We start from the raw sequence: 12,679 nt of genomic DNA on the forward strand, positions 1-12,679 counted from the left end.
AAGGGATGAGGCTGGTGCATTGGTATTGAGGAGGTGTGCAGAGTTTGGGGAGTGTGGCCACAGTTGGGCCAAATCAAGAGTAAAGGCAGACTTCTTTTCCTGAACAGTAAGGTGACTCCCCAACTGTCCAAGACACAATTCTTTTCTTTTTTTGCAAATCTGTGGATTACACAACTATCTAGATCAAAGTCTTTGTGAGATCTGTAATCCGTAACGAGAAATGGGAGAATTTCAACAGATCCCAAATACTCCGGAAAAAGTTCAGCATCACTGAGTGTAACCAGCTTAATTGAGGATGTGCTGTGACTAGTTTTAATACATTCAGCAACCTAAGGGCTCCTTCAAATTACTAAGTATGTACGTTTTAGACTGCCTTTAGACTTCCTGCCCCTTGATTTGAATATTGGCTTGTCAACAGAATAAGAGTAAATTTCCCCATGTCACTGGAGCTTTTTTTTATTAAAAAAAAAAACAGTGGCAGCAAATCAACATTCATGCTTATCCAAGTGGATATTCACTTATGGTCCAACACATACAGAGTAGAGTAATATCCACTCACTGAAAGTGCTTCAGCACCTCATCAGGGTGGATGAAACAGCTGCCAAATAGCATTTGCTTCTATTTAATTTGCCATTGATATGTTCCTACAGCCCTTCTGCTTTACCCAGCAACCTAGTTAGGCTCAGGAGACCGTGTTAACGGCAAAGGCTGTGAGAACCTGCTTATGTTACTTGTGTGTGAAAAGAGCCTAAAGAAGTGTTACATACCTGTTGCTTTTCCAAGATGGCCAACATATTAGAATAAATTGTATGCTCCTTTTTGCCTTTTCAAGGGGAATAGCAGGGGGTGAGTGGGGGGAGCAGCGCTAGGGGCTTGGCTATGATGCCTACCCCCCACCCCAGACAAATGATCAGTACTGTTGTGGTATGAGTTTAGCCTGTGACCCATAGAAAGGTTTTAACATGCCTGAATACTGGTGTCATCCGATCTTTTGCACACATGAAAAAAAAGTGTTATTTTGCTGGCATCAACAGAAATCTGAATGCCCCAAACAGGATACAATGCATAGGAGATCGAATACTAGCATGTTAAGGGCAAAGGCAGAACTTTCACTCCTGGCTGGTGGTTCTGAAATCACAGAAGCCAGTACATGGATAATCTATTATGCATGTTGATTATGGTTATATACGTAGAAAGATGCCACGGAGGAGATGAGAATACACAAGAACATGGGAAGTTCACACTAAAATCGGTCCTATTCAAAGAACTTCAAAAAGATACTCACAGTGTCATAATCTTACGTTACAATTCAGCTATGAACAACTGCCAAAAGAAAATGCTTACAAATATCTTCAGCTGGTGTACTGATGATTCATATCTTAAAGAACAAGATTAGAGGGAATGGGTATTTCCTAGTTTAGGCAAATACAAATCTAAAGTAGGTGCCCATCATTGGCTCCTATTAAAAGTCCATACTGGAGCATTAGTATATACATGAAGGAGTTCAATAGTGCCTGTTACAATGGTAAATTCATTTGATTTTATCTGGGATTCCAATTGTGAAATAGGTTGCATGAGCAGTAGCAATTTTTCAGATATATATTTTTAATACTGTTCTTATATTTTTTAAATCAAATTCCAGAAGTATACTTTTAGTGGACCCAAATGCACATAAAAAGTTGGTTGAGGGGGAGGGTTAATAGGGTACTGAATACCCATTAATTTAAGTTGATATTATTCATACCAGTACTGTTTCGCATGTCTGCTTTCTCCAATTGTCCTACCTTTACTCTCGGCTACAACTCCCAGAACTGCGTTCTCAACGACTGCATCGGAGCTCAATCAACAATAGTGCAACTCTATTTGTGCCCTTGGTTTAGTACCAATGGCATGCAAACTAAACACAGCTGTTTCCAGTCTACTCAAACCTACTGTAAAACAGAAAGTAAATTAGAAAACAGTGAACACCCCCCCCCCCCACCACACCAAATTTGGGTTGCCTGTATCTTCTTTTCCAATAAATCCAACATTAAAATTCCATTTAGCCACACATACGGCCTGCATTCTAGCAAACACTTTCAGAACTGAATGACAAATACCATCCATAACGGGCTGGGAAAGGGGGAGGAGGGGGTTTGAATCAGCACATACCTCTGTTGGTAAAACATCACAGCAAATGCCAACATGTGGTAAGAGTATACACAATATTTTTAGAGAAGCTACCTGTTCGAAGTTGACATATTTAAAGGGTTTAATACTTGGACATTAAAATAGCCTCCCCAAAATATAATTAAAGTGTCTTCAAAATTCCTGGTACAACAGTGTGTAAAATTCAATTATATGAATATGTACATTAAAAAACTATAAAATAAAGTAAAATAAATAAACTTGCTAGAAATATTTTAAGTAATTATCGCAATCAAACAGTTTAGTCTTAATGACTAATACACCTGGGAGAAGGCACTGCTTTGGAAGAAAAGTCCATCTTATAAATCTGCCTAACCCTTTCTACAAGTGGGCAAGTAGGACTGCACACACCCTTTCACAAACACAAAACACCAGACGTTTTTCTTTTTTTTTTATAGGGAACAAGGGAGTTGGAAGTGAAAAATGTCTTCATTCCAAAGAATTCTGAATATAGCAAGACATTGGACGGAGGTAAAAAGTGCTACGTCTTCTCATGAGAATGATCAAACAAACAGGTTGTGTCCATGAGTCTCTTTGGAAAGGTAAGTATAAGTGGAGGTCTCTCAGCAGGATTCCCTTCATATGCATCAATTGATGGTGCAGTCAATGGCGATGATGAGGCCGACAGGTGGGGCGATGCTGAGGCCGACAGGTGGGGCGATGCTAAGGCCGACAGGTGGGGCGATGCTGAGGCCGACAGGTGGGGCGATGCTGAGGCCGACAGGTGGGGCGATGCTGAGGCCGACAGGTGGGGCGATGCTGAGGCCGACAGGTGGGGCGATGCAGAGGCCGACAGGTGAGGCGATGCAGAGGCCGACAGGTGGGGCGATGCAGAGGCAGACAGGTGAGGCGATGCCGAGGCCGACAGGTGGGGCGATGCAGAGGCCAAAAAGAGGGCTGACTGAAAGTTTGAGACTGTGGCTCCTTGTAATATTGGGGATCTTGGAGAGTTTGACACAGGTGTTACTGGGGAGGTTGGAAAGGGTAGCCTTGGTGAGACTGAGGTGGGAGCTCTTGGTGAGTCAAAGGGTCCTGCTTGTAATGTCTCTGCACTGCGTGCAAAAGCAGCCAAAACAGACTCATTACTCTGACTGCTGTCACTTTCTTCCATTGCACCCAAGGGCTGATCATTTGAGCTTTCATCAAAATGGAAATCATCCAATATCCCTGTTGCTGCATCCAAATGCCCACTACTAGTAGTATTATCACAGTCCTTGTCTATAGCATCATCATCAGTGCCTGCTAGATCTATTTCATCCAAAGAATCATAAATGTCCTGAGACTTCCCCATGATCAATGAGGTGGCTGTGCTGCTTTCTCCTTTTTTGGGGGTAGAAGTGGTACAAGCATTCTCACGGTTACATTCTTTCTCCACTTTTGGCCCATGATCGCCATCACTGTCAATGGTAATCACAACTGGAGAACTGTTGGTTGATCGAGCCACATGGTGCCGTCTACGTTTCTTCTTGTGCTTCTTTTTCTTCTTCTTACGGTGCTTGTCTGTGTCAGTGGCTTTGCCTTCATATACAATCTCTATGCTGGGGCTCCGTGTTTTTTTCCTTCTCTTATGTTTGGTCTCATTGTTGTGTTTTTCCAAGTCCTCTTCATTGCTATACTCGTTGTTGTACCTGGATGGAGGCATCTTCTGGGGAGAGTTTTCTTTCCCATGGACCTGCAGTACATCCTGCGGCTCTGCCTCACCACCTTGATTTTCCAAGTGTCGTGTTTTGTATTTTCTCTTGCCACCAGGCTTTTCGGACCGCGACCAGTCCATTCCAGATGTCATAGTACGAGATCGGCTGCTGGAGCGGCTCCTGGAACGGTGCCTTTCACTTTGATGCCGGCCACTTTGACTGTGACTTTTATGGCCCCAGGTGTTTTTCCTTTCAGTGTAGGACTTCAGCATGTAATCTGGACTTATGTGATACTGTCCTCTGCTACTTCTATAGGACTCTTCATATCCACCCCTATCTCTGTTTCTGCTGTAATACGTGTACTCCCACTGATAAGAGCTTCTGTAGTTTTCTTGTGGATAACGGTAATCATGATCTCTGCTCCTAGACCTCTGTCGATCACGGCTTCTTGACCTCGAACTGCCCCCATTTCTTGATATAGAGCTTCCACTAGTTATAGATACAGTCTGACTTCTCATTGATAAACTTCTGTCCCTGCTTTTTAGACGGTTTTTGCTGCTGTCCTTTTTCTTTATCCTCTCCCTGCTTCTTGAACTTCTGCTTCTCAGTCTCTCTTTGCTGTGGTGTTTACTCCGGTGTCTGTGCCCCCTACCATGTGAAGAGTGTGAAAGAGACTCTGAACTCCTTGAACTTGCCAGATTTCTTTGTGACTCATGGTTGCCTGGGGAACGCCTTTTGTCCCTAGAGAAAGAACTTAAAAAATCATCTGACCTCTTGCTATCACTTTTCTTCTTCTTTAAACTGCTGTTAGTCAAAGGCAACAACTTCCCCTTATGTTTAATCTTTTTATCAGCTTTATTTCTAGGAGAAACTGAACTCTGTGAGGAGGAAAGGCTAGTATCACTGTCATCACTAAAGAGAAACTGTGGGTGCTCTGGCTTTTTAGTAGCCTCGCTTTTCATTTCATAAAGTGATGCGTCAGAATCGGAGGACAACTCCACCAATTCTGGTGTTCTCTCTGCAAGTGGTTTGAGATAGCCAACAATGAGGCAGTCCTCTACAACAGCAAGACTACTTTCCTTAGCAGTTAGACTAGGATCCGCTTTCACATCTTCCTGGTTAGCAGCAACATCTGCAGTTGTTTCCTCATCAGAGCTTACTGAACTAATAGACAGAGAAGACACCGTGGTTGGACCAAGCTCAATTGTGGAATAAGAGGGCCCAGGAGTTTCATCATCCCAAGGAGCCTGCCCAACACTCAAATCGGAAGGATTAACATCTGGTTCTGCTGCTTCTGCCTCATCTGGTGATATGGTGATAACTGTAGAGTCAGAGTGACTTCCTTCTTCATATGAGGGAGCAGGGCAATCATAATTGGAATGCTGATCATAGGCTTCCATGTTATAAGGGCAACGGGCAAAGCTTATCAACTCATGCAAAAAGTGATCTGTACGGTGAAGCAGGAAAGGTCTTACATCTTCAGCAAAAGCTTGACTCTCCAAGTCATATCGTGTAACATTACTCATGATGATATGTTGCACAATGTTAACTAGAGAGCCATGAACACCAAATAGAACAGTTAGTTCACGTTTCAACCATGGGATTAACCTATGTAGGCAAGCAGGGTTCCTGCGATAGAATTCAGATGAAATGTCCCTGAAGCGACCACCATCCTGAATGCTACGGACGCGTACTCCAGAGCGATAGAGTGCCCGCCTAAAGTGTATTATGTCCTGCTCCTGAATTTGCCGCATGGATCTACCTTCTGCACTGGCTTGTCGCCTTGATGCAAGCCTTCGAATCATTACATGGATGCTATCATTTCTCTGCACCGGAGGCTGTCCAGCCAGACCTTCAAATAATATCCCATTATCTGGGGGTGAGACTGTCCGTGAAACACTTCTGCGAGAGTTTAACAGATTACGCCGCTCCCGTGTCAAAGTACTCCTGTATCGAAAGCGACGTCCATCTGGACTACCAAAGGAGCCATTTTCAGATGGCCGCAGAACAAACTCCTGGAAATCATCTTCAGCCTTCACACTGTGGAAGATAGAATAGAATGGTTGCTTGCAAAGAGGGCACTCTGCCTTGTTCTTAGACCATTCCTGAATGCAGCGGAAACAGAACCTATGGAGGCAGCGGTCCAAGTATGAAACATTTTCAAATCTGTCCAAGCAAATGGGGCACTTCGAGTCTGGTGATGCATCCGCTGGAACATTCTTGCGAGAACCAGCTTTAGATGAAAAGCTGCTACCCACTGCCAATTCCTCTGCTGCTGCTAACATTACCTGTAATCAAAGACAGAAAAGAGGGATTAGAAAAAGAGGCGAATACAAAACATTTGTTGTAGTTTGTTTTTTACATTTATCCATCTGTAACTCTCGCCTTAATGTGAGGCTACCTTATTTTAAAAAGTCAAGATGACGTGAAGGTGTGGAGCTCTCTCAACAGGTTTTAAACCAGCAAGCAATAAAAATGTGCGTTTAGCTCACCTTCACCAAACTGTAATCTCTGCCACTATTTGTTATTTTTAGGTATGGAGTAGCTGCTTATATAAAAAAAAAAGACCCCTCAAGGCCTGAAGAGTACTATTAAATTGTTGATTCAGACCATTCTGTATATGTTCTACTAGACCCATACTATCAACCTAATATGTTTTCCATAGTCTTTTTTAAGTAATCCAGCTACATATGAGGCAAACTTTTTGTGTAAATGCCTTTTATTGATTTTAAACATAAAACAAAGTACAGCAATATACTGCAGTATATCAAAAACATTTCCAAAAGACATTTGCTTTACACAATCATGAGCTACATCCGGTCAGCACACAGCTTTCCACCATTGTTTTCATACTTGGTAATATTTATGGGTACAACCTTTAGTTGTATAGGCCTGTTCTTCCACTTTTAAAAAGTAATCCATCCCTTTTATCCATTCTTTAAATGGTAGGTGCCCTACCTAGCCGCCAGTGACGGACGATACTGCATTTACCTACTAGAACCCTATTGCCACAAACAGTTTTGTGGGAATACTACCACCCCAATCATCCATGAAGCAGGTGTGAGTTAATCTATTATATACCCCGGTCCAATACTGTGGCATGACCGGACAGCTCCACAAAGTATAGGAGAAGGTGCCTGGGGTCACTTTGCATCACAGGCAATTGAGACTTGAGCACGGTTACATTCTACTCAGTCTTGTCGGACTAAAAGACACAGTGCAAGTCTCAGTCGCATGGAGATTGGAAGAGTTTTGAGGGCCATCTTTGCCTCAACCCAGTGAGCTTTGTCCATCATATCGCTAATTGTTGAAGGGGGTCTGGGACATGTTAACCAATGTGTGATAGAAGCTATTACCTAACTGCGCGATGGGGAGTGTGGATTAAAGTTAGTTACACTCTGACAAGGCCAGGTCCATCGGCCTCACCAGCGTGTAGTAGTTGTAATTAACTGAAACATTGTATATTGCGAAGATTATAAGTGTTGGACAAGGATGTAAAGGAGAATATGGTCACATGTCCAGACATCTCCAAGTATACATCCCTATGAGATCCCATTGGCAACCCCCCCCAGCAGGTTTGCCATATTCTTAAGCAAGGTGCCACACCAGAGTAAAGTTTTTGGCAGTCAGTACATGGCTCCACTGAATCCAACAGAGTGCAGCACGCCAACAGGACAGGTTTGCTTGACAGCAGGAAAGTTGCAGCATATAGTTGATGTATTTAACGGAGTGCGCCCTCCCAGCTTGGGAGTGGGGTTCCTACCCTAGACAGGGATAGGTGATTTACTCTCATCCCTCCTTTCTTTAGGATGGTTCCTTGTTAAAGTAAACACGCTTCAACAGTGGCTATGATCATTCAAAGCTTTAATTCGTCACTAGAATATATTGAATTTCATTATGGTTGGGACTTGCAAACATCCCATAACTTTAGAATGGTATCTCCATCATAATCTACAGACTTAGTGGTACCAATGCATTTCGAGAAGTGGCCTTCTTCAGGGGATAAGTCATCCTGGAAAGAAAAAAATAATAACCAAAACAAACACAAGCGGAGTACATGGCTTATAAGCAAAAAGTTCAAGCCTGTTTAAACAACGAAAATGCCTAACATCCACTGTAGAAGATCTAGTTGTTTACTGTAGGTGGGAAGTGGAGAATCCCTGATTGATATCCAAGTGCAAGCCTTTTAACAATTTGCTACAAAATATACAGAAAACGTGAACACAGTGGCTGTAATGGAATCCAGGAAACATTTAGAATCAAGTGCCTCCGAACACCACTGTGAATCACAGCTCATAAAAGAGCTGAAAGTCTCCCCTGCTTGTGAACAGTCAAAAACAAACGAACCACCCAATCATGGAAACCTGCCCAGTCACGATTATGTGCCAATTAACGGTCACTTGTGAATAATCACGTTTCAAGAAAACTCACTGCAAACTAAGAGCTCAAGACATCTCGGTTGGCGTTTGGAACAAGCCACTGTGTACTCAATGAAATGAGTGGAACTGAACATAAAGAATGGACTATCAACCCTGGTCAAATACGAAATACAAAAACAGTACCATCATGGGCGGAAGTCAAATGGTGACCATTCAAGTTAAAAGTGATACCAGCCAACAGGAGGTCCAGATAATAAAATAAAAATGTATTTTTTTATTTATTTAAATCGTAGGGACTACTATTATAGGCCTGCCAAAAAATTGTTTTTGAAAAAAGTCATGTACTGAATGTGGGGAGTTTTCCAAATGGCTAAAAGTGAAATATACATGCCACTCATCCCATTAGGGTTGATAAGCAATGCAGTCCTGCATGACTTCAAACTGGAAAACAACTGAGGAACATAATGAACGCGACGCTACTAAAAAAGTGTAAAAACGTGAACAAAAAGGTTAAATGATAAAGCTAAAGTACTTGCAGCGTATCTACTGAAGGGTGGGTGACCACGTGACAAAGTAGAGAGGTGCGTAGAATGGGGATTCGGATGTATGAGTAATGTGATATTTGTACATAAACATTATCTACTCAAGCATTATTCAAATATCTACACTTGAGCCATTTCAAGTCCCGATTAAAAGTAACAACTAAATTTCATGCGATTATTCAATCCTTTATGTACCAAGGTATGAGTCTTTTTCCAATTAAATCAACTGTGTCTTAATTGTGGGAACTAACATCAAAGGAGCTATGTAGGCAAGGCCCAATTCAAAATCACAATAAATGAAAATAACTCCTGTGTCTTCACATTATCATACTTATGGACACAATGTCAGCCAGCTGAAATGTACTGCACTGGAAGTGGTACAAATAAGAAATGGTATGGATAACAATAAGAACCTGCTACAGAGGGAGATTCATTGGATCAAGAGATTTGATACATTAGTTCCAGGAATTGCTGGAAGAGGGGGCAGATCCTATTCAGTCCTGGCTTCAAAAGCTCAGAATAAGCTTCCACTCACCTAAAGTTAGGAAAAGAATGGCCTTCAGAAAGCAACTCAAAACCCGACTGTCATGATAATCTTTCCATTTTTTTTTACTTTTCTAAGTAAGGCACTGATTTGTCATACTTATCTTACACCAGGGCCAGGATGCCCCTCAGCGCAGCAGATGTGCTGAACAAAATACCAGATTCAATCATTTCCATTTATTTGTTCACATCTGGAAGGCATGGTCGGGCAAAAAAACCCAAAAAACTGCCTGAATCCAGAATTTTGTCTACTTTAGAAATTGACTAATTAAACTGCAAAGAGGTCCATGTCGAAAAAGACAGATCTGAGGCATTCTGGCGTAGTGTTTCTAATTTCACAACTGCCCAATGCATCTGCAAAGTAATCAAATTGTATATACCACAGCAAAATGATCTATACATCCTTGCAAGTAATCCTATGCTCCCATCGTAATGATTAAAGAGGGTGAGGACATGTAGACTTAGCCAAAGTTAAGTGGAGCAGCTATAGCACAATCTTGCGCCCAAGAGGAGAATTGAAGTAGAGTTTAAAAGGCAAATATCATTGTTGAGAGCCATGGAATGGCACGGTGAGAAACAAAACTATGGATTTAGGCCCAGGTCTCTGTACTGTATGACATTGTTCTGCATTCTGTCCATCAATTGTTCTTTTTGCATTTCTCACCCCAGGTGCTCTCCATGCCACTGGAGTCAAGCTATCCTGGCTGATGCGGACTGAAAGCCCGAAACCGGTCCTAGGATGCTTGTTTCCAGTCCAGTGAGGACCTGGCTTGGCAGTTCGGGCTGGACTGTTACCATTGGGCGTAGGGTCAAGACTGATTTGCATATGGCTGGGTAAAAACTGGAATGGCATGGTGAGCAAAAAAACGATGGATTTAGGCCCAGATCTCTGTACTGGGGTGAATGTATGACATTGTTCTGCATTCTTTCCATCAATTGTTCTTTCTGGATTTGTCACCCCAGGTGGGACGGGAATGCCCAGACGTGGGTCCTATGCTCTCCATGCCACTGGAGTCAAGCTATCCTGGCTGATGAGGGCTGTATGACATTGTTGTGCATTCTGCCCATCAATTGTTCTTTTTGCAAGAGCCATCATGAGGCAGCTGATTTCTCCACAAGAAACTGCAGACTATAACCCAAAGATTGAAGACGTCTCCACCACAAGAACAAGGCAGCACAAAAACATACATTTATACCTGTGGGGTTTGGGGGCTCTTGCACTCCAGCCACTATACAACACTATGCTCACACAATCCAGAATCCCACACTCCTAGATGGTCTTCTATACCCTCTCAAAAACTGGTCGCTGGCACCTATTGTTATGAATGACTAATCTCACTTTCCCTCAGGGCTTAAAAATTTAAAGCCCAAACACTTGCCTCTCTAAACTATAAAATGGTGTGTTGACATACAACAAGAGGCACACAAAGCATCCATCTGTAACGGACATGCCATAAAGATAGTATAATTGATACAAGACTATTTTATGATGACGACCAACTAGTATTAAACAAACTTAAATGGATATGTTTGTGGTCTTGAACAACCTAGCCTAGTTTGAATTGCAAGCATGTGAGACGCCGAGCAGAAATGACAGGATTGACAGGAGGTGTGCAGCTCGGCACTTGAGGTGAGCCGAGGCAGGCACGGTGGCAGGCACGGACACCCCCCACCCCACCCCACTGCAGCAAGCACACCGTGCGTGGCGACCAACTCTCAACTGGTCCCGGTCCTGAGAGAAACATAACTTCCATCTTCCAGTTTGGTCCCGGTCCTGAGGGAAACCGTAATCGTACGGGCGCCATTAGTAGCGGCCGCTGAGTGTGTGCCCAGTGAGTCTGCAGAGGCGGCCCAACTATGTTGTTTGCGTCTTGATGTACTCCAGGGCGCCCTGCTCTCTGATGTCCATGGTTTTATGTTTTCCGAGCCTGCAGCCGCATTTCAGCATCTAGCCAGGGGGGCTGCACCACATTTGCCTTCATAGAGGGGGGTCTAATCCCCAGGAAGTGCTGTGTGCCTGGTGCCTAAGCCCAATTTGAGGCGCAGGAGCACATACAGCATCCAGCTAGGTTACTACAGCCTTTTTAGGTCTCGGCCTGCAAAAGACTGCGCACATGCGTAGTCGAGCTGGCGAGACTTAATAAGATAGAGGATTGTTCACTAGTGAGGTTAAGCCCCGTCCCTCTTCTCCATTGGCTGGCGTCCTAAAAGGTGGCTAGCCATTGGAGAAGAGTTCCTAGTGATGTTCTTCTTTCTCTGTAAGCCCCGTCCTTTTCAGACTGGCTTACTTGACTTACTGCTGGCGTAAAAGGTGTCTTATCTTCTTTATGGGGCGACAGATGGCCCCATAAAGAAGATAAGAAAACATTTACGCCAGCAGCAAGTCAACCCGAGGTCATCCGAGCGGGACGGCTCTGAAAGAGAAAATGTTCTTAAAAACTATATTTGCATGCAGTGCCCTTTGAAGCCATATAAATAAATTGATACAGTCCTCCTTTGTCCCGTGATTACGACAGTGATGACAAACGGGATCAAAACTACACCAGGACTCTCAGCCAATCAAGGAGATGCAACCGTGAACTATTTAGAGTTTAGATGCAACAGTGAACTATTTAGAGTTGGGAAACTCGGGTGACGTACAATTGTTTATTGAAATACTTGTCTTTCGATTGGCTGAGGGAGTTCAGCTCATGTGTTCATTTGCTTTTTGGCCCTCGCGTACCCATCATTGTCTAAGAGTAACTGTGTGAGCTCTTTCTAATTGTTTGATTGGCTGTCAGGCCTCGGAAGCAGAACTGTGAGCTAGGATTGGGCGAGAGAACGTAAGCTCGCCGTTCATTGGATGTGAGAATGTATCTGCCCCTGGCATCTGAGTGCAGAGATGTTGAGTTTGTTACTGAGCGACTCAGAGTTCCACTAACTTATGGCCCAGTGTATCTGTAAGAGGGGCCTCGGAGCCCAGGTCGGAAGCCAGCTGTAATTTCTCCGAATGGGACCCGAGCTGGTGAGTAAGGTAATGTGGGCGGGCTTTGGCTTGGTGGAGCTCAACCGCGATAGATCTTCTGGTGCACCACCCGGGCTGTACCTTCGTCAAGTACACATCATGTGCTTACCTCCCTAAAGTTGTTCCGTCCTCCGCCCGGTCCCAGGCTCTCTCCCGCTTGGAGACCCGCAGCACCCTGCAGCCGCCTATGGGAGCCATGTTTACAAAATCACTGGTGCGGCCCAGGTCATACGAGTAGCTTCAATGACCCCAATCCGTGTACAGCCCTTGCTTCGATACTGCAAGGGACTGAGTGCAAGAAACAACCCCCTGAAATTGAGTGTGTATATGTTTCCATGGGTGTACCAGTAGTGCAAAACTCACTAAGTGCCATGGTAGATTGTTTGCGCA

General features: G+C 43.7%; 1 protein-coding gene across 2 annotated transcripts in view; it reads right to left on the bottom strand.

Moving 5' to 3' along the window:
* Positions 1 to 2,233: 2,233 nt before the first annotated feature.
* TOPORS (TOP1 binding arginine/serine rich protein, E3 ubiquitin ligase) overlaps positions 2,234 to 12,679 on the bottom strand; it is a 53,037-nt gene continuing 42,591 nt past the window's right edge. For both annotated transcript variants that reach the window (XM_078675994.1, XM_078675993.1), the window contains exon 2: positions 2,234 to 6,109. In XM_078675994.1, coding sequence (XP_078532120.1) covers positions 2,669 to 6,106 — 3,438 coding nt within the window. In that variant the 5' untranslated portion in view covers positions 6,107 to 6,109 and the 3' untranslated portion in view covers positions 2,234 to 2,668. The remainder of the gene's footprint in view (positions 6,110 to 12,679) is intronic.

Source organism: Lissotriton helveticus, chromosome 2_1, assembly GCF_964261635.1.
Source record: "Lissotriton helveticus chromosome 2_1, aLisHel1.1, whole genome shotgun sequence".
NCBI lineage: Eukaryota > Metazoa > Chordata > Amphibia > Caudata > Salamandridae > Lissotriton > Lissotriton helveticus.